This window comes from Podarcis gaigeae (assembly GCF_964106915.1).
Source record: "Podarcis gaigeae genome assembly, chromosome: 9".
Taxonomy (NCBI): Eukaryota; Metazoa; Chordata; class Lepidosauria; order Squamata; family Lacertidae; genus Podarcis; species Podarcis gaigeae.
The window spans coordinates 34,961,933-34,984,608 of NC_139685.1; the positions used below are offsets into that span (position 1 = coordinate 34,961,933).

The following is a 22,676-nucleotide window of genomic DNA, read 5'->3' on the forward strand; positions in this document are numbered from 1 at the left end:
TAAAACTGGGCCTTATCTAGCCATCTCCCTTCTCTCACTTTCGGCTGACAGTTCGGACAAGTAAATCTGAAAGGCAGAGTTACCAGTAACCTCAGGATTTGCTTTCTCATTTTTCAGACTAGCTGGATTCTTATTCTCATTTTAGCTTCGCAACATTGTAGATTTCTTTAAGTCACCATTGCCTTGACTTCAATGGCAATGATCTAACCTCTAAAGTGTGATCTATTCTCTCTAAAGTCTGACAATTAGACGATTAAAAACCCACAAAGCTGGCATAGAAAATGCATCTCTTTTTCCATAGTGCTGGCCCCAGAGCTCTGAAAATTTCTGAGGTGTTTGGTTTCCTGCAGATGTTTTAAGGTTCTACATATAACAGCTTCAGTTTCCCTGACGGGACAATGAATTTGTTACTAATTAACTGTATTAGAGCTCTGGTAGTATTCCTAAACAGAAAATAAAGACGAAAGGCTGGTTCCCACCTAAAAAAAATTCTTTCTTTTCTAGTTCTTTCTTTCTTTCAAACTAGATTACAAAATCTATTTGAATTTGCAGAAGTCGTCTCCTAGTGCTTCTTTCCCTCCAGTAAGGACGGTCAGCATTGCAATGGAGCAATGTGAAGCATTCCCTCCAAGAAAGAAAATTCCAGAGGAAATGCCATTTCCCCTGCCAGTGTGGTGTAGTGGTTGAGAGCGGTAGACTCATAATCTGGGGAACCGGGTTCGCGTCTCCGCTCCTCCACACGCAGCTGCTGGGTGACCTTGGGCCAGTCACACTTCTCCGAAGTCTCTCAGCCCCACTCACCTCACAGAGTGTTTGTTGTGGGGGAGGAAGGGAAAGGAGAATGTTAGCCGCTTTGAGACTCCTTCGGGTAGTAATAAAGTGGGATATCAAATCCAAACTCCTCCTCCTCTTTTTCTTCTTCTTCCAATCTTTATTTCCATCTATCATTATTTCAAAGTGAGCCAGGGCTCCATCACATGACCTATGTATTGAGCATTAATCCTGGTCTGCTTGCACAACGCATAGGTGGAGGCTAGGCAATCTTGATCTACTTTGCAGGGTCATCCCATTAACCACTTGTTCATCTCGTACTTTGCTGTACCTTTCCCTGTTCACTTCCCTCATGATAAAAAGTTGGTTGTTGTTATTTTTAAGTGGCTTTGTTGCACTGCAGCGACAGATGGCTTTAATCCGCTTTAATTGTGTAAAGCTACATTTCTTGTATGCCTTTAAATCCTCCCACAAACTAGTAGCAGTCTGGAGACACCCTCAGAGATTAGAGCGTGGAGGGGTTGTTGTTTTAACATAGGGCAGACCATCTGTTCTATGGAAGCCTCATATCAGAGAGAAGCAGGTTAGTGGTACCAGTTGCCTTAACACGCCTTCCCAGCTTGCTCCTGGACTCTCTGGAATTCCTCTCTCTACAGCAGAGCTTTCCAAACTTTTCATGTTGGCGACACACTTTTTAGACATGCATCATTTCACGACACAGTTAATTCTGGTTTCACTAGCAAACCAGAGGTTAAACTAACACCTTTCCAGCATTCGTGCAACACACCTACACACTTCAGCCGACACACTAACGTGTCGTGACACACGGTTTGGAAAGCTCTGCTCTACAGACTTCCTTCCTTCCAAATCCCTACTCCCATGGTGCCTGTTCCCACCCAACTTCTCAAATTCACACAAAAGCCCCATGTGGCTTAGGGGGTAATCTTTTTGGGCAAGGTGCAAATGGCAATGTATAGCTTTAAAGGGGGGGCACAGATCTACATAAAATTAACCTATGCTGATTTATTCATATACAGTGGTACCTCAGAATACAAACACCTCAGGTTACAAACACTTTGGGTTACAGGCTCCACTAACCCAGAAGTAGTACCTCAGGTTAAGAACTTTACCTCATGATGAGAACAGAAATCGTGCAGTGGCAGTGCGGTGGCAGTGGGAAGCTCCAATAGCTAAAGTGGTACCTCAGGTTAAGAATGGTTTCAGGTTAAGAACGGACCTCCAGAACGAATTAAGTTCGTAACCAGAGGTACCACTGTAGATTAACATGTTAAAAGAATTTAAATAGAAGTGCATTTCACCATAATGAAGGTATTGGAATCTTTGACCCTCCAGGCGTTACCCTCCAACTACAACTCCCATCATCCTTGGCCATTGGGCATGCTTGCTAGGGCTGATGGGAGATGCAGTTCAGCAACATCTGGAGAGCCAAAGGTTCCTCACCCTTCCCATTGTGGCTAAGAAATACTGTGACCAGGTGACTTGAGCATCTGCTATCCAGGTGCTAAATGTGAACTAGGAACTGCAGGCATCTTCCTATGGTTTTTAGCCTTTAAAACTGGTGTGGACTGGATAGTCCTTCAGATAAGACTCCCATAATACAAGTATTGAACTTTGGGAGATTCAGCACACACAAAAGGAAGCATTTCTTCACACAGTACATAAACTATGGAATTTGCTACTGCAAGTTGTGATGGCCACCAACTTGGACAACTTTAGGAAGATTATACAACCACGTGGAGGATAAGTATATAATGGCTAGCGTTGTTAGAAAAATCTTTGTTGTTTTTAAAATGTTTCTGTTGTGAGACGTGGGATCAGGCAGAGCCAATGGAAGAAATTTACCGAACCATATTTCATTATGAAATTCTATTTATATCTACTTACTGATTATCAACAACCTAAGCCACAATCTGTTTTGCTTCGAACTATTCCAGTACTGAAAGATTGGCCTCACATATTACGGTTTGCATAGTATTCCTAGATCACCAACAAAATAAATCCAAATTGACAGGCCGGTAGGTTTGTAGGACAGTATTTATCTCCAGGTTGTCAGGAAAAGTAATTTCATTTCTTATGATTCATTTCATTTATATTTTAGTGTATTAGCTGGATACATTATTGATCTTTGCTCCATCCAATTTTGGCTTCACCATAAAGACAAAAATTTGATCTGAAAAAGAAAAGTCTTTTCTGGCTCATTGTCTAATAGGAATGCTGCTGATAACTAGAGTTTACAGAGCCTGAAGTAAAAGATAGCAATTATAGTGAACCTAAAATGGATCTCTTGAATGGGGGTTGGGGGAAGCAGTGCTTATATATTTGGAAGAAAATGGTGAAACTGAATATTATGACTTAAAGGTCCTGGCCCTTACTTTTGGCACAAACCTTTGCAACTGGATGTTTTCTTTTCCTGATACAGCCAAAGTTGACTATATTTGATATAAAATGTCAAATATGACAGAACCAGCCACGCAAGGGAAATGCTCATCACCTCTGTAGTAATGCTGTGAAGGTTTCAGCCGCATCATGAAGACTGGAGGTGAAATGAAAAGAGGACAAGCGCAGCAATTCCATTTGCAGTCTCAAAACTAAGAGAGACAATTGATTACCCTGGCATTTCCTGAAAGTTTGCAGCTCATGGCAATAATCCAAAGAAACATGTGTCCTTTGCTTATCTGAACAGAATCCTGTATGCAAAAACACGGAGAATTTCAGAAACCAGTTTGTGGCATTTATTTACTTTATAATAATAAAAAATGTAATTTATATTTATGTTTCTATTCCATCTTTCCCCCAGGGAGATCAAAGTGACATACATCGTTCTCTCTCCCCACCATTTGATCCTCACAACAACCCTGGGAGCTTGCAAGATGATGGCGCAAAGTGTCCAAGTCAGCTTCATGGCCAAAGGGGGATTTGAATCCCAGGAACCCAAATCCTAGTTCAGAACTATAACCACTATACCACACTGCCTGTCACGTTGCATAATGGGGGAAGTCCCACTGGGTGCACAGAAGCCCTTGAGCATGCCAAAAGTTAGTGTCTGGATTGTGACCTAGCTTGTTCTACAAGCTAGAACAGTGTTTTGCTTTTCACTCCAAAAAATATAACTCTGTTCTATCCACTAACCATTCTCTAGGAATCACCTTCCAAAGCCTTTGCCATGACAAACTGATCAGTTAAAACACAAATTAGAGAGAAGCAAACGGAAGAATCGAGGGCAGGTAGACACAACGCAATCATTACCAAATGCTGCTGCCTTTTCAGCTTGCTGCAAGTTTTTGAGTGGTTTGTTATATTTATTATTATTTAATATATTTGTATACTGCTTAAAACAAAACAACAAATGCAACACACACACACACACACACATATATATAAACAATTAAACTGAGAAACTACAGTATGAGCAATGACAATGTTAAGTGCTCAAAGGAGACTATGAAAAAGGACATACTTTAGTGTAAATGCTCTCTAGACAAATAGCTCAATATGTGGTGAAATGTTCCTGACTGTAGCTCTTTAGATTGCATATGAGGTATAGTACAACTGATGGCTCCTCCTGGGTAGGTGGAATCATTTATATGAAAAACTAGTGCGTCACGTTACCCGAAAATTACTAAATTTATTTCCCAGACAAATTCAATGGGTGATAAGTTCAGCTGGCCTTCAAAAATCACTTTAAAACCCTTCCAATTTGTGCTAAATTTTAGTTACCATGGTTGCAAAAGTGATCCCATGCACATTTATTTGGAACATAAGAACAACTCAGCCAACTAGATGCTCATTTGAAACTCACAAGCAGAACCTGGACACAAGAGCACTCTACCCACCTGGGATGCCCAGAAATTGGTATTTCAGGTGCCTATCACCTCTAATAGGTAAAGGTAAAAGGACCCCTGACCATTAGGTCCAGTCGTGACCGACTCTGGAGTTGCAGCGCTCATCTCACTTTATTGGCCGAGGGAGCCGGCATACAGCTTCTGAGTCATGTGGTCAGCATGACTAAGCCGCTTCTGGCAAACCAGAGCAGCGCACGGAAACGCCATTTACCTTCCTGCCACAGCACCTTGACGTGCTTTCAAACTGGTAGGTTGGCAGGAGCAGGAACCGAGCAACGGGAGCTCACCCCGTCACTGGGATTCAAACCGCAGACCTTCTGATCGGCAAGTCCTAGTCTCTGTGATTTAACCCACAGTGCCACCCGCGTCCCTATCACCTCTAATAGTGGTGGTAAAACATAGCCATCATGGCTAGTAGAACAGAATATAATCAGAGTTGAAAAGGACCACGAGGTTCATCTAGTCCAACCCCAACAATGCAGGAATCTTTTGCCCAATGCAGGACTCAAACCCACGACAAGAGATTAAGCATCTCATGCTCAACCGACTTAAGCAACTTTCCTAGTATGTTTCGGTAACAGTATCCAGTGGGCTTAATCATCCTCAAAGTTGATAAAAGTTATTTTAAGTGTTACACTTAATCATAGACCAAGTTGCATTTTAGCAGAGGCTCTTTCCAAGAGCCCAGAGAGTTGCAACCCCCTGTTGAAATTACGTTTGGAAGATGCCATCTTTAGTCAAGAGGAGGCTTGTTTTCAAGCCTAATCATAGGGTGGGACCGTCTCTCCTCATATGAACTGACCCAGACCCCGCAATCCTCATCTGAGGCTCTGCTTCATAGGCCTCCTCCATGAGAGGTCCAGAGGGTGGCAACATGAGAACAGGTGTTTTCTACAGTGGCTTCCCATTTGTGGGATGCTTTCCCAGGGAGGTTCGTCTGGTGCCTTCATTATACATCTTTAACTGCCAGGCAACAACATTCCTCTCTAACCAGCCTTTGGCTGATTGATATTCTACAGCATTTTAAATGTGTGTGGGGGTTTTTTTGTTTCGATTTGGTTTTGTCCTTACTCTTTATTTTCTTCTTTTATCCTGTATTTTTATCATGTGAACTGCCCTGAGATCTTCAGATGAAGGGCAGTATATAAATTGAATAAATGAATTTGTGATTCACTGCATTTATATCCTACCTTTTTCTCCAAGGAGCTGAGGGTAGTGTACATGGTTCTCCTCCGCACTGAAACCCCACTGCAACCACGTGTTTAGGCTGGGAGGCAGTGACTGGCCCATAGATGTCAACCTTCCCTTTTTTTGCGGGAAATTCCCTTATTCCAGTGCCGTTTTCCGCTGCTATCCTGGATTGTTAGATATCCTGTAGACTGTCCCCGGAACAGGTGAGGCTGCTGATCCCTTATTTTCAAATCTGAAAGTTAACAGCCATGGACTGACCCAAGATCATCCAGTGAGGTTCAAGGCTGAGTAGGGTTTTGAACCCTGGTCTCCCAGGTCCTAGTCGTATTTCAGGGAGAGTGGAAAGTTGCAGCATCATGTGGTGCCCAGCAACAGTTCTGCTGGTTTGCAAATGAGCCCATGGACCCAAAAACAGTGGCAACCCTGCTTTATATTGATTTTGTATTGAGTGTTGGTCTGTACTTCCAAATGAGCTGACTCAAACATTTAAAATCGAGCACTTATATTTAAAATCAAGCATTTATATAATAATCACTCAGATGGTATCATAGTTCATGGGATTTTATTTTATTTTATTTTAAAAACCTAGCTCGGAAATTGAGCAGGCATTTCTATGAGGCATGTATGAAGGCTAAGCATTTATGCATTCTGAAAACAAGTAGCAGACATCTATCAAGAAAATAACTGGAGGTAGTTAATGGAAATGCCTGAGATATTTTTTCTCTTCCTGGGAAATATCAATAAAATCATTGCTTTTTAAAAAATGATTATAAGTTAACATACTATCTTTCAGGGCTGCAAAAAATATTATGTGTCAGGTGTACAAAAATATTAAAATGTACTGGGATTATTTATTTAATTAACCTTCCTTGTCATGGATAAAGTAATTAAAGGAAGTTTAGTACGCACTCAGAACCGAGATAAAATAGCAGCCCTTTATTGTTTCCTTGAAGAAATAGGACACAGATTATTGAATTTCAGCATGGAAAAATATTTTCATTATTGCAAATGGGCCATGGTGTACAAAATCTATGGAAATTTAGTACAACACGTCTAAATTTTAAAATTAAAAAAAAAGCGTCATTAGACCTTCAAGTCACAGGACCACTCGCTATGCTCTTGCATACACATCAAAAGGCGAAAACAGCTTTTTAGCAGGTGGCTCTCATATGCTGTGCTGCACAGCAGAACCGCTAAAAGAGAACCCAATGAACAGCTAAAGATGACCATACACATGTTTGTCCTATTAAAGAACACCAGCTGGGTGCTGAGTGTTGCCTAGCACACGGCTCCGATACTGAATAAATGCTTAGTAGCACCAGCAGTCACGTGACTCCAGGACTCTCTTGACTTTATAATGCTATAACACTTGTTCTCTTACCATCTATCACTTCCTTGCTGATGTCAAAGCAAGCCTTACATATGCACACATTTGTGAAGGCAATCTAACAATATCACATTCTATATACTCTGTATTTAGTTATTTCGCTAAGTGCTAATGGCTCCTGACTGGAGTTAACCCTTCCAATGAAATTCAGCCTGGTAATAACTCAGGCGGGACTCATTCCTTCCCATTTCACAAACTGCCTGCAGTGAAGCAATTACTATCAAATGGAATAAGCTGACACAATTCTGCTTGGAACTTGTCTTTTTACACATAAACACACACACTTCCAAACTAAGGTGCACAGGCGACATCTAGCGGTCAAAGGGAACAAATAATTAGACCACAAATGGACCGTCAGACACGATGCAACTTTGCATTACCGTACTTATTTTAAGCTTAAGCAAGAGTGCAAAAACAGAGCATAGGAAGGCAACCTGAAATCTCCTGCAGAATTAGGTCACATACTATATGCCTTTAAAAGAACAGAAACGAAAACCGTTTTCGTATCACAGGACTTGACTGAGAGCCTGCTGGCACTGCACTGAAATTAAATCCTAAAAACTGCCTTGGGTAAAGTCTTGGCACATAATCCCTTTGAAAATTGGCAATTTTCTTTTCTCTCCCCCCCCCCCATCACTTTGGAACAAAAACTGAGGTGATAAAAATTCTTAATTCAAGTGAACACACATAAATACATATGGTAGGAATGCCAGCTTTTTAACCTTTCATGCTCCACTCATTCTAAATGTTGAAACATTTAATAGCTTTCCCTTTGGGTTTTAGAGTGATCAACTAACTGGATATCTGTTTTAAAGCGTACAGGTATTTTTAAAAATGTATAAGGGAATTTAATAAAATAAAACACATTGCAAGCATCTTATAAAATGTATACTTTGACAAAAATTACACCATCTGTTCCCGGGAAGCCAATAATGCTTATCTAGGCTGTTTGGGGACTGGGTGTGGTTCAACAATATTGAAAGGTAGCACTCTGCACATGTTCAACAGCATACGAGTAGCATACACCTTTTATTTTGGGTCCGAGTATGCTTCAGCAACAGTGAAAGATAGCACTCTGCACATGTTCAACAGCATGCCGGCGCACATTGATTCTTGCTAGTGAGCTTTAAGCAGCCGAAAGGAAAACTTTCCTTTTCCTGGTCCAGATCCAGCTTTGCTGTTAATGTTCGGTGTGTTTTTTAGCGTGGTGTTAAATTTTAATTGGAAAGTATACAGAATGTGTGTGGGTTTTTTTTAATAAAGTCAAAGGGAGGAGCGGCTTCCTTCCCACCCACCCGCATTATTTGAGTTGGGGATATGTTGACGCTTCTTCGCGCCCATATCAAGGTCGGCTCTCTTGGAAGCGAGCTTGCGCGCGTGCATGCCCAGAAGGGGAGCTGGGGACAAGGCTAGACAAGCGGCTCCTCGGCGTTGCAGGCCGCAGTTGGCGACGGAGAGGCGGGCCCCGAAAAGACCGGCGGCGGCGGCGCGGCGGCTCCTTCATCAGGCGCGGCAGGGCCCGGTTGGCAGCGGCGAGCATTGGCGGCGAAGGTTAGTATGGCGCCGGGCCGGGCGACTCCGCCGCTGCGCTTTGCCGGAGCTCCAGCTCTCCCTGCCGGCTGCACAATCGCGGAGCTGGCAGCCCCCTCTCGGGCAGAGCAGCAGCAGCGGCAGCACATTGGAGAGCGAGGTCGGCGAGCGGACGCCCCTTGCGCGTCACGCAGATCCCAGACTTGCTGGATCCCCGGACGCTTTGCAGCAGCGGCTGTTGACGTTGTTGCTGCTGCTGAACTAGCGCGGTGAAGCAAGCCAGCGCTGACGTTTCAACCTCTCCGCCGCCGCCTGTCAAGCTTCTGTTTACCCCGTGTGGGAATGCGACGGCGTGCGCTCTGCGCATGTTCAGGGACGCTCTTTGTTACTCACATGGACCATGCTTTCCGGAAGGGGACCATGCCGCTGAGTCGGCACAGAGGAAATGGTTAGAATGCGAAAGGAATGGGCAGGCGCGCAAAGGGAAAGCGGTGCACGTCAAGGGTCCTGGTTGTCTGGAGAAGGTCTCTTCTTAATAGCAGAGCATGCTTCTTCAGCTAAAAAGGATCAGATAGCAGCTAATACCAAAAGGCCCTCTTCGAGAGGCTATAGAACAGTGGTTCCCAACCTTTTTTTTTGGCCATGCCCCACCTAGGTAAAGGTAAAGGGACCCCTGACCACTAGGTCCAGTTGTGGCCGACTCTGGGGTTGCGGTGCTCATCTCATTTTATTGGCCGAGGGAGCCGGCGTACAGCTTCCAGGTCATGTGACCAGCATGACTAAGCCACTTCTGGCAAACCAGAGCAGTGCTCGGAAACGCCATTTACCTTCCCACTGGAGTGGTACCTATTTATCTACTTGCACTTTGATGTGCTTTCAAACTGCTAGGGTGGCAGGAGCAGGAACCGAGCAACGGGAGCTCACCCCGTCGCGGGGATTTGAACCGCCGACCATCTGATCAGCAAGTCCTAGGCTCTGTGGTTTAACCCACAGCACCACCCGCTTCCCTTATGCCCCACCTAAGCATCTCTAAAATCTGCTGCCCTGCACCCGTGACATATAATACTTATTATTTTAAAAAATCAAACTCCTGTTCACATGGAGGAAGCCTAGAAGACCATTAACTTGGTCTAAATGTTCTCGAATTGCCCCCCTTAAAAATAAAATTGCCCCCCTGGGAGCAACCACGGCTCTAGAAAGTGCAAGGTGGAACAGAGTCCTGCTGGGATGTTTTCTGCCCTCAAAATCCAAACTTATAGCCAAGCAGTCCTGTGTGCCCCACAGTCATATTTACAGAGGCTTCCTGAAATCTTTCTGTCAGCTCTGCTTGCCCATCACAGGTGCAGATGCTACAGCAAGTCACAAACATCAGTATGACGAACAGGTACCATTCTTCACAATGCCTGGCTACATAGGCATATTGGAGTCCTGTATGCCTACCAGAAACCTGTATTTATGCTGCTCTTAGAGCCTTTATTGTGGGGTGGTGCCCCTCATTCTGGCACATCGTTTTCACCACATAATGTTGACATAAAAATGGCAGCCTGTATTTTTCCTTTACTTAATCCAGATTTACCTTTTCTGGAAAAGCCCACTACCTTTAAAAAAGAAGAAGAAGCTACTGCAAACACCTCGTTTGCAATAGTAAGCCTCTGCCTGTAAGCATTCCTGGTCTCTCCACACATATCCACTACTACAGGGGTCAAGGTATCGCAGTCTAAAATGGGTGTACCTAGGGGTTGGTTAGGTTGGCCCCCACCAAGGATGTTAAAATTGCACCTCTCTACTCTGGCTTTGTCACAGCAGCCCTGTGGGGCCCCCTCCCCAGTCAGATGGCCTTACTAGCTTTTTGCCAAGGTTGCAAAGGAGCCTAGGTACACCTGTGGTCTAAACTACCAAAATTTCTGTTCCACAGCTGCACTGAAGGAATACTTTGGAAGGACTTCCTCACTATACATGCACCAGGTTTAAACCTCTAGGAAACAAGAAGCTGCATTCCTTCAAACTGATCAGTAGATTTCCAGTACTCAGCTACTTGGAACAGTGGTTTTGTCAAGTGTCAGTATCAGTCTTGTGAATACATTCCATTTCTCTCTTGCTTGTTCTGTGTGAACACAGTTGGTTTTTTTCCATGCCAGCTTCCCACATAAACCTACCGGTATTTGTCAACACTAAATAGGAAGGATGCAAAATTAGATAATACAGTCCTTCTGTATGGTAACAAGTCTTGGATTATTGTGGGTGGAGGTGGGGATACTCTCTTTGCAGCAGGGAAATCGTTGCTATATGGAAGATCATTTGCTGCTGCAGTGAATAATGAAATGAGGATTTTAATTCCCGCCTCTCAACATAAATACGTAGAATAATTTTTATGTACAAAGGGAAAATGTTCAGCAAGGAGATGGAGCATAAAGAACTACTTCCATAAAATTGTTTGCAATTTGTAAAGCAGATAGTAGAACATAGCTGTGTTTTCTCAGCTGATACAGACCTATTTTCTATGAATTCAATAAAAGAGACTGCTCAGCATCCAAGCACTTTTGAATCTTTTGATTCTCTCAGCACATGCATGCACACGGATTCATTGTTACATTTTAACTAAATGGATCCTGGTTTATTTTTACAATAGGGAAGCTTCAGACATTAGGTTAAGTTTTTTTTTCTAGAATATGTGGTTGTGTTGAAAGTAGAAAGCTAGGAAGTTGGGAGGGGAAATCAGTTTGGCTGCAGTTCTGTGCACACCTGGAACTTACTCCCATTGAACTTTGTAGGACAGACTTCTGAGTAGACAGGCATAACACTGTTTGAAAACATTTTGAAAGACTGTTTTCTGTTGTTCTTTCTCGAGACAGGATCTTTTCTTCCAGTCTGATGTGCTGAGGCATCCCATGACTGCTTGCAGTGTGGATATATTCAGCTAAAGAAAAAAAGGCGGGTTCTTGTAAAGATTGCACAGTTGTCGTGCCTCTAAGTCTGTTTTATCTTTGTTTCTGCCTAGAAGTAACGGGGGAAATGAAGGTCGCAGTTATCCCTCAACTGCTTTCAGATGGATAAAATAGAAAGAAGCAGAACATGCAGTTTCTATCACCTGTCCTCTACCTTCTCAATTCACTGATAAAACTCTGATTTACTTACTTTAAAGCGGGGCTGAATTGTGACTTAACTGAGATCTGGTTCATATAAGAGACCTGAGCATGCAGCAAATTCAAAGCCAATTACTTCTGACTTTGTGGAAAAGCTTCCATTTAATTACAGCCGGATCAATTCTCAGTGTTTGATGAAGCGAACAGACAAAAATATCAGTCGCGTGTTGAAAAATTGATCCAACCGTAAGAGAAAAGCAATTGGACAATGACTCTGTTGCACAGCCAATTAAAGTGTAGTTTGACTTTTCTGTGTGCTGCTAGCCAATTTGGGGGTTGTGTGGCTCATCTTTAAGACACTGACCGAGTAGTGGTGTTTGTAGAACTGATTAGACTTTTGAGGAATTAACCACAGAAAGAGGAGAAAATATCATACTAATCGGTGCAATACTACCAAGTAATATGCCGCCTTATTTATCCCTCACGCGGAAGGAAACTCTGATATTGAAAATAGGCCCATTTGTTTACCAGCAATTCAGGGGATTTGAGAGATCTGTCGTCTTAGCGTAGCTTCAGGTGTTTGGGGGCAGGAAATGGGAGAGTCATAGATGCATCATGTAGGTTCAACTTTGGACCTTCTGAACAAGCATGAGAAAGGAAGGCAAAACCCTTGCTTTTTAAGAATGTACAAATTAGCCACTCTTAAACCAACCTTTCTTTTGTGTAGTATTGTTAACTGATTTTTGCTAATTTTATCTAACACTGCTTTACTCTCATGTGTTTCCAATGCAGCTGAGCACAAAGGGCAAGATCCAGCTCACGTCAAGCACCTTTAAGACACATCTACTTCAGTTGGAGTGTTTTGGTATGTTTATGCTATGACAGCTACTCTTTCTCTTATCAGTACGAACCACATAGTGGCATGAGAATATTTAGGAATTTTGAATAAACAGAACTAAGCTAAAGATCTATTGCTTGTATGGCTTCCCCCTTTTTCTTTCGTAGTCAGCCAAACCTCAATAAGCAAAGCTAATCAGATCAGCTTATACAGAAATAATGCATTACATTTCAATCTCCCACTGGCAAAACCAGTGCCATAGATTTTGTCAGTGCTCTTTTAGAGTGTTTATAGTGATGTTTTTAAATAGCATAATAAAAGAACTGTTTCTTTTTCTTGCTTTTTATTTTAACCATTGTCCAGTTTATCCGGAGGCCAAGTCCGGTGCTTGACGATTTAGGCATGAATTACTCACGATTCATTACTGCAGTCAGTGCTGCAAGAACAGCATCTCCGATAAGGCTCCTCAGTAAGTACATATTTTGTCACTCGAACCAGAACCTCTGATTTTCCTCAGGTTGTTCGTATGATTTTGTGGTAGGTAGCCCTATAGGTGTAGAAAGCAACAGCCCGGCTGAGTTGACCTCCTTGCCACTTTATGTGGGCAGCATATAAATGAGCTCACTAAACTATCAGCCTATGTGGTTTGACACCACAGGTATGCAGAGCAATAACAGAAGGGCCAGCTCTCTTTTCTGAATTGTTCCCCCACCCACCACTAGGGAGAAGTCCTGGCTCATTCACACACTTCATATGCAGAAGGCCCCGGCTTTCTACTAATGTTTGTAGAGGTTTCTTTTAGATTTTCATGAGCTTCTTGGTTATACAGTTTTTCCATTTTTCTGCATTTTACTTTTGTTACCTGCCCAGACAGCTTGGGATAGAGCATGTAGGAAATCTAAATAAATAAAATGAGGAGGGGGTTAAATGAAGGAGGGGGTTAAAAGGAAGTATCTGAAGATACAGGATCTTAAGTTTCATTCTTCTCTTTTTGCTTTTATTTTACTTTAGCTGAATTGATGCAGAGATCTCCTCCATCACTGATTTCTCTGGCTGGAGGGGCACCAAACCCCAGTACTTTCCCCTTCAAAACTGCCAGCATTACCATTGGAGATGGAACAACGGTTGAAATTGGGGAAGGCTTTATGAAGAGAGCTCTCCAGTATTCAGCCTCTGCGGGGTATTTTACAGATTTCGTGGATCTAAGTAGTGTTTTTGAAATAGCAAGAGGAAGGTTGCAAATGAATGCTGGCCAGAGAGGCACAGTCTCCCATTCTCCTTTGTGCAAGTGCACAGAGTACCACCACAGGAACCCTCTTCCCTGTTGCTGGTGAAAATTTATACGAGTAGCAAGGGAACAGGGAAGTGGCAACTCTATGGGTAGGCCTTGGATAGGGTGCCCCTTGCATCTGAAACAGCACCATAAGATCAGGCTGTAAGACAGTGGTGGCTAACATTTCTGGCCAGGCAGCTGCATCCATTCTTGTTCTTCCTCTCCCAATTGCTCGAGGCAAAAATATTTTCAACCAAGATCTAAAGTTAGATCAATAAAGGATGAGAATCTTGAACGGGGACATGTAATACATTATTATGAGGAGCTTATTGATGCAACGATTTGAAAGAGAAATGTTTGCTTAGCATTCCAGAGCTATTATCTTGGCTGAAGGATTTGCAGAAGAATCTTCACAACCCTCCAACTGCTGAGTATCAGCCTGAAAAGGGGAAAATGGAGTTGTGTGTCACCACCGGCAGTCAAGAAGGGTTGAGTAAAGTAAGACAAAAGCAATATATGTTGAAGGTTATGATAATTATTCCCTGTTTTCCTCAATGCGGTGCATTGTTACCTTGCATTGCAAAGATTCAGCTACTGGCTGGTAGAAAAAAAACCACTAATATTAACATACTATCTTAGGATCCATACAGATGTACTTTTAATATGGTGTCAGCATAGTTCTTACCTCCTAAACGGTTAACTCAGCTTTACCTGAATTCTTATCTTCTAAGGATTCCTTTGCCAACTGAGGTTGCAGTCCTAACTCAACTTACTGGGGGCAAGCCTGGATGAATTCAACAGGACTTAATTCTGAGTAGGCAGGCTTAGGATCGCACTGTGGGAAGTCTGCCATGCCACTTCTCCACAGCTCTAGCTGAAGAAGATTAGATACATCTGACAAGAACACGGTGGCAACCTGCCTGTTTTCACAAGCAGGACAAATAGGAGCTTTGGTGTGTGTGACTTGCATCTGGAAAATAGCACCAAGGGAAGTTTAAGTTCCCTTCTCCAGCACCATGACCGTGTTCCAGTTTTTGCCTGCTCCCTCCCTCCAGATCATGGGTCTCCTTCATCTCCTCTAATTTGGTCCTTGTGATTTGTTAACATTTTAATAGAGATTTTATTATTTTTCTCATTGGGTTTTTTTTTGGGGGGGAGGGGTAAGCCATCTTGAACTTAGGCAAGGTTCCATTTTCAGAAATCCTAAAGGCAAGGGGAGAAGAACCAAAAGCAGCCAAACTGCCACATCTTTTGCTGGCAATAGTTCCTCTTCAGCTCAGTATCAGCCTGCCTGTTTAATCCAAGCTGCTCTGTTCTCAGGGCTGGCCCTACCATGAGGCAGCATGAGGGTGGCGCTTCAGGTGGGAAATATTGAAGGGCAGCAAGCCCTGTGTTGTGTGCATGTGCTGTGCAACTTGTCCTGCAGCCACTTAACTAAGCCACTGCCTTGGGGTACACTGGAGGATGTTGAAATAAATTTCAGTGGTCTGCTGAGCTTTTGAACCTCGAATGGAACTGGGAGGAGGCAATTTCTCACCCTTTCTTTCAGGCAGCAAAATGTCTTATAGCAAAACCTCTGCTATAACTGCCCACACCTTTGTCTGTCCTCCTCTTGACTCCATCCAGGCTTACAAACACCCAGGCAGAGGAGGAGGAGAACAGTGATGGTGTCTGCAGCTACCCAAGTTAAGAACATCACCAGCATCATTTCTTATATGTAAAAGCACCAAGAATGTCCTAGGCACATCTGTAGTTAGATAAAAGTACACAAGCTCCATTCTCAGGAGGCTGTTCCCATTCCACATTGCTGTTTTTAGAGTAGAAGTGCTGCATTTCACATCATAATCTATGCAGTTTTGAAACTGACAGAGTTCTTTATTAATAGGTTGCATGTAATTACAGTGGTACCTCGGGTTAAGTACTTAATTCGTTCCGGAGGTCCATTCTTAACCTGAAGCACCACTTTAGCTAATGGGGCTTCCTGCTGCTGCCGTGCCGCTGGAACACGATTTCTCTTCTCATCCTGAAGCAAAGTTCTTAACCTGAAGCACTATTTCTGGGTTAGCGGAGTCTGTAACCTGAAGCATATGTAACCCGAGGTACCACTGTACTGAATATGTACTGTTTTGGCCAACGACCTGTGAAACAGGCAAAGTACACCATGAAATGAGCATTTTGTGCAATATAAATAAGGGGCTGCTTTCTGGCTTTTCGGTCCATTTTGTTGCCACTTATATTCTTAGGAGCACAAAATTGGATTGTGATAGTACAGTTGAGTAGGATTTTATGTGCCTTAACTTTGCTATCCATTTAATTAGCATTCATTGGTGATGTGTTATGCAAAGTTGTTGTTTTTTTCTGGCCTGGACATTATTGAAAGGGTGAATGTATATTTTTGAGGGGGCACCCCCCGCAAGTTTAGCCATAATTCACCCAATGAGCAGTTCTCTACTTCCCATAATACTTTTTTTCTATCTTACAATCATCTTTGGTCTACAAAATAACTAACAAAATAACTAACTCATTACTACCATAAGGCACTTACTGTAGAAGTAGAGAGAAATATTAATTGTACACAGAAAGTCTTGCAATATTATATGTTATATATTTTAAACATGTAGGTATTTGAAATGCTGATTAATCCTGGAGACACAGTCCTTTTAGATGCGCCCACCTATCCCGGGACACTGGCAGCTGTGAGTACTCCATCATTCTGGAAACCTATGACAGTGGCAAGTGCTGGTATAGTTCAGATCTTCACCCAAAAACAATTTGGGTGGAATCCACACATATATTTTTTAAAACGCTGTGAAAATGCTTTTTTAAAAAAAGTTTAAAAAAATATATTGAATTTTGCATTAGCTCACTAGCACCATCTAGGGTCACATTTGCATAATGCACTTAAAACACACTAAGACATTATATTAGCAGCTGTAAAGCTTGAGTCCTTGGTTTGACTCTGACTGCTGCTTAACAGTGGGCTAGAGAGATTTTTTTAATCCTTTCCTGAACTCTAGCCACACTAGCCACATCTGTACTAACCTTTTAAAGCACAACAAAACCACGTTGTAAAAGCCACAGCTTCCCCCAAAGAATGCATGGAACTGTAGTTTTGTTAAGGGTGCTGAGAGTCAGTGGCGTAGCGTGGGTTGTCAGCACCCGAGGCAAGGCAAGTAATTTGCACCCCCTAACCCGTGGATTTGCGCCCCATAATCCGTGGATTTGCGCCCCCTAACCCTAACCCCCAGATGTTGCGCCCAGTGCGGCCGGCCCCCCCTGCACCCCCCACGCTACGCTACTGCTGAGAGTTGTCCCTTTCCCCTCACAGAACTACATTCCCAACAGTGGAAAGAGGAGTTGATTATTATTAAACCACTCCGGGTAATTTTCATTGAGACAACAGCACATAGGACCAGGAGGTTTAACCCCATCATTGCTGCTGGACTTCTTTTGAAAATCCTTCCAGCAGCTGTTACTAGCCTCTGGAGGGAGTCACCCATTCATCCCAATGGGAGATTTTCTTTCAGGCATAATTGCAACCACAGGATGGTGGCGGCAGAATTTCGTCACATTCACAGTTTAAACATCCCCTTGCCACCCACTGCAGTCCTAATGAAATCCACCCCTTTGGCTGCTATTGCTATTTTTAAAAACCCTGACATGATTACTGGAGACACATTTGGTCTGGTATCCTGTATACACTTGTCTATAGGAATATAAGAAGCTGTGTTATGCTGAGTCAGGCAGAGCAATTTCCCAGCTCTGGTCAGAGATGCTGGGGATTTCACCACAGACCTCCTGCCTGTGTCCACTGGGACACAGACCTTTCCCGCTGAACTCAGTAGAACTTATTTCTGAGTAGATGTGCGGAGGCCTGTGCTGTTAGCATCACATCTGGTTTCTCCACACATTCCTGTTCATGGGAGGGAACTGTGTGGTGATAACTAAACGGCGAGCTTTCGTGTGCAAAAACTGGCTTTGCAGCTCTGTAGTTTTAAACATGTGCCTCGTGCGTTTAGATGAAATACAGTAATGTATAATAGCCGTAGATGCAGAGAAACGCTGGGATAAATCTTGTTCCTGTCAATATTGCATACAACAGTTCAGCCTTCCCTGATTCTGCAAATCATTGTGGTGTCTGGATGATTTATGGTTCGACTTAGTGTGTTGTTGGCAATATTTTTTCATTATCTATTCCAGGGGAGGCCCAGTATAAAACTTAAATGCAGCTGCATTTCATTTATGGCCTAATAAATGAAGGGCTAGTTAGTGCAGAAATAGAAATTGCAGAATCTTTATTTTAAAACCTCAGCTATAACTGCCCACACCTTTGTATTTTCCTCTGGTTGCTCCATTAGCATTATTGAAATTTCGGGCCTGTTTCTGAATACCTTGCGTTTTGGAGCAATTATCCTTTCTTTTGTTGAGGCAAGTTATTTATGGTTCCAGCAGTTTCACCCGATCGGGAATGAGAGATAAGACTATGAACTGCTTTTCACATTATGTGATAGAAAACCCAGCTTTGCTCCCAAACTTTACACGTAAGAGGAAACTGCGTCCAGTTCTGGGTCTCAGCTGTCTCTTACGTTTGTGTATCGCATTCTTAAGTTGTACATTTAAAAAGTGTTAAGAATGCATCTATAATGGGTGCCAGAGGTGAGCAGGGCCAGAGGCAAAAGTGAATGAAGTAACATGTGCAAATTTCACCTTTGTAGTGTGGACACAGGTTTGTACACACAGCTGCCACACACCATTGTCTAACCTCCATCCAGACAAGCAAGAAGCATTAAAATTCAAAGTCACGTTCCAGACAGGCCCAAACTGTGGCCTAGGGAATGTTCTGAGAGCCACATAGAGATGCCTAGAGGACCTGAGGTTCCCTGTGCCAATCTATAACATTTAAAGTGTGGCGCAGCCATGCAAGCTAGGTTACGTGTGACAGTTGCATCTCCATGTTGTTGGAAGGGATGCAATAAAATTCACAAAACCTGAAAGGTGGACCTCTCCACATGGATAGCTTGGTGTGCTTTGTTTGTTTATATAGAGATTTTTATAAGGTTGCTCTGGCATGTAAATCAACCCTTATGTTGTTTCCATGTCTCACCCCTGTCTCATTTGTTTCATAGATGTTCTCATTACTACTGTGCGAGCTTGTTATTTTTAGTTATAAAAGCTTGCATTCTTAGGCATAGAAAAAATTGGTGCTACAAGGTTCATTCCGAAACTGAGTACGACCAGACCGCAAATCAATTGTATAGCAGGATATGCTAAAATGCTCAGAAAGGCCAGTAAGCATGCAGATTCGCTTCCCTGTGATACATGAACACATTTGGCTGCGGTTCTGTGCACATCTATTAGGAGTAAGCCCCACTGAACACAGCGAGACAGACTTTTCACCACTGCACAGCACCCTCAACTGTTCTAAGGAGATCTCCTGTTTCTTGACGATCTCTGTCTATTCTCCCTCACAACACCTTATTCAAGGGATGCCCGCTTAGAATACATATGTAGCACCATCTCTAGGTCTCTCCAATTGCTTCCTCAAAACCCAATTTCTGTGATTCCCTTACTTCATCGTTTACACCCCATATGCAACAAAATCTCAGTTAGCTGCATTTGCTCACAAAGGTCTCTTGTTGCCCCTGCTTTTCCCATTCCCACCACTCCACAGTAATATTTTAGACGGGAAATAGATGTGGGGGTGCGAAATGCTCTGTGTCTTTTTTGCTTAGGAAGTATATTGCCATGTACATTGATGTTTCTTTTAATGGACAAATGATTACAAAAGGTAAGCTAAAGATTAAGGTTTGGACCAACTTCTGCTCATGAACGGGTCAACAAGTTTTCAAGCTCCACAAAACCACAAAGTGCTACAAAGGATTTCTGCTTCTGCAAGAGAACTTCCCTTTTTCCTCCTCTCCCTGCTCACTCTCTGTGCCGTCCACAAATCTGCACCAGAAGGCTGAAGGAACCCCCAGAGCAGATTTAAACTCCTTGCTCTAGTGAAACTACTTCACAGGATACCATCCTATATTTTATGGTCTGTTCCATGTGATTTAAACCCTCGGTTTCACTATATACTTTATGGCAGGCATAGGCAAACTCCGGCTCTCCAGATGTTTGGGACTACAGTTCCCATCATCCTTGGCTACTGGTCCTGTTAGCTAGCTATGATGGGAATTGTAGTCCCAAACATCTGGAGGGCCGGAGTTTGCCTACGCCTGCTTTATGGTGTTCCCCTCCCCAACACCAAGTGTACATGCAGCAAACAGAGTGTGATACCATCTGTGATCAAGCTGTGAAAAGATGGAGGAAAAATGTAAACCCAAAAGGTGATCAGCTGTTCAAGAATGAGCTTTCAGTGATTCTTAATTAATCTGCTTTCTTAAATATAGGCTTCCTTTACATGACAGCTAGTGAGATATGGGAATTAGGCAGTGTAAAGATCATTTTTTGATTGGCAGCAGGGATGGGGAACCTGTGGCCCTTGAGAAATTGCTGGTCATTGACCATGGTGGCTGGGGCTGATGGGTGTTGGAGTCCAACAGCATATGGAGGGCCACATGTTCCCAATCCCCAATTTATAGTTAAATAGTCATCACTAAAATACTGTAGCAAGAGTAGATGCATGTGATGTAAAATGTCTTGCTTAAGTAAACGCTCTTCCTTCTTGTTGTCTTGTATTATAAACCAGCTGAGGCCGTTGGGCTGCAACATTGTCAATGTTCCCAGTGACCAACATGGTATTATTCCAAAAGCCCTGAAAGAAGTTCTTTCCAGGTGGAGTCCAGAAGATGCCAAAAAACCTAACAGCAGCCTCCCCAAATTTCTCTACACAATTCCTAACGGTGGCAATCCTACCGGAGCCTCACTGACGACAGACCGCAAAAAAGATATCTATCAGGTATATTCATTAAATGCGCATTTAATATCACTGCTCTGGCAAAAAAAAAAAAGAGTGGGGGAGGTGTTTTCACATCACGTGAACCTGCTGGATATTATGTCTCAGGTACTAGCAAAATATTGACTAATAAAGAACATAGTGTAGAACAGACCTCTATATTACAAGGACTCTTGGGAGAAGTCAGTGCGTCTTGGTACATTCTCTTCACAGAGATACAAAAATCTGCTCATCTGTAGTGGTTGGTGGGATGGAGAGGGACACTTAACTGATCTCCCATCACTGGCATTGGGGGCAGCAGAGAGATCAGTGCAGTGAATATGCACTGGTAGGAATTCCATATGCATTGGTTCCACCAATTGGCTCCACCAGCGCATTTGCACCAAGCCAGTCTTCCTGCTTTCTTACCCACTTCCTCTCAGTAAGCCACAGCAGCAGCCGTGATGTGATGTCAGGTAAGCACTGCTGACCACCACCACCACTGCTGCTGCTGCTAAGATCCATCTGTGTGAAAATCAGACCCCGAATGAACCCTCCGAGACTTAATGTGATTTCTGAGAGTAATAAAAGTGGCAGTGCTGCCAGTAGATGTGCTGTTTGGTCGTGATTGTAAACACATCAGTTTCTTAATTCTAGGAGATTTCAACAAGGTACATAATTTGTTTAAAGCCTAAAATGGTTTGGGACTAGGTCATTTGAAGCCCAGCCACTGCCACCACATCCATAAGAACTTGCCTGGGCCTGAAGATCAAACTGAGAAATGTCGTTCTCTGGCCTGCCATGCTAACCACCCTGGCAGGTGCAAGGGGCAGGGCCCTTTCAGCAGTGGCTCCACACTTGTGGATTTCCCTCTCCCAATAGCTGTGCTTGGTTCCCTCTCTTGTTGCCTTTAAACAATCCCTAAAAACTTTTATTTTTCCAATAGTTGTATTGATCTTATTGCTGATCCCTCCCCCATATATGCTTTTTAATCTGTAATATATATATATATATATATATATATATATATATATATATATATATGCAGGTTTTGGTGTCCTCGGGTGTCTTCCCGTGTAAAAGTTGGGGTGTCCAGGCGACGTTTCGACGAGGTCTCACTCGTCATCTTCAGGCTGGTGCTTTCGGCTTCTTGTTACTGGAACAGAGCGGGATCTCAATGTTTGAGTTCCTATAAATACTGTAGAGGGGGTGTGGTGTCTAGCCTCCAATGTTCTGGGCAGAGAGGAAGTTCCCAGGCTAGTGTGCCTTTTCTTCTTTTGTTCCTTAATTACTTGAGAGATACCTTGAGTGATTTCTTGAGTGATATCCTGAGTACCACTTAGGTGGGTCATTAGGTGTGGATTAGTTGCTAAAGTCTTTGTGTCTTGACCTCTTGAACTTTGTGAAGAGTTTTCCTGAGAAGATGGCTGTATTGCACTTAGTTGTGCTTTGGCTTGGCTTCGTGTATAGGGGCGAGCTGTGGTTTTGTGGCTTGTGTCAGCCAGATCTGTGTAGGGATTGCAGGGGGGTGCAGCATCCGGAGGTGCCACCATGGATTGGCTACTGGATGGTGTCAGTAATTCATCTGTGGAGAGGGTCTGGGTTTGGGTCTGGTGTGGTTGATTGGTGTTGGCGTTCTGTGTGCCTCTGGATCTGGTGTCAGTTTTTGTGGAGAGGGCTAATTTCCAGATGTCTGGCAAGCGGGATGTGTCGTCACGCTTGTTCATGTTGTGAGGGTGTTTCTCTATCTCGATGGCTTCCATGATTATTCTCTTGTGGTGATGTTCCGTGTTAAAGAGCAATTTGGAATCTGCAAAATTAATTTCGTGTCCTGTTTCTTTCATGTGTTGGAAAAGAGAG

General features: G+C 43.1%; 1 protein-coding gene across 1 annotated transcript in view; it reads left to right on the forward strand.

The window, feature by feature from the left end:
- The first annotated feature begins 8,156 nt into the window (after positions 1-8,156).
- Positions 8,157-22,676, forward strand: part of AADAT (aminoadipate aminotransferase) — a 28,077-nt gene continuing 13,557 nt past the window's right edge. Inside the window, 8 exon segments of the mRNA XM_083756134.1 lie at positions 8,157-8,568; positions 8,570-8,723; positions 8,726-8,763; positions 12,618-12,690; positions 13,675-13,843; positions 14,302-14,434; positions 16,558-16,632; positions 20,631-20,840. Coding sequence (XP_083612260.1) covers positions 8,530-8,568; positions 8,570-8,723; positions 8,726-8,763; positions 12,618-12,690; positions 13,675-13,843; positions 14,302-14,434; positions 16,558-16,632; positions 20,631-20,840 — 891 coding nt within the window. The 5' untranslated portion in view covers positions 8,157-8,529.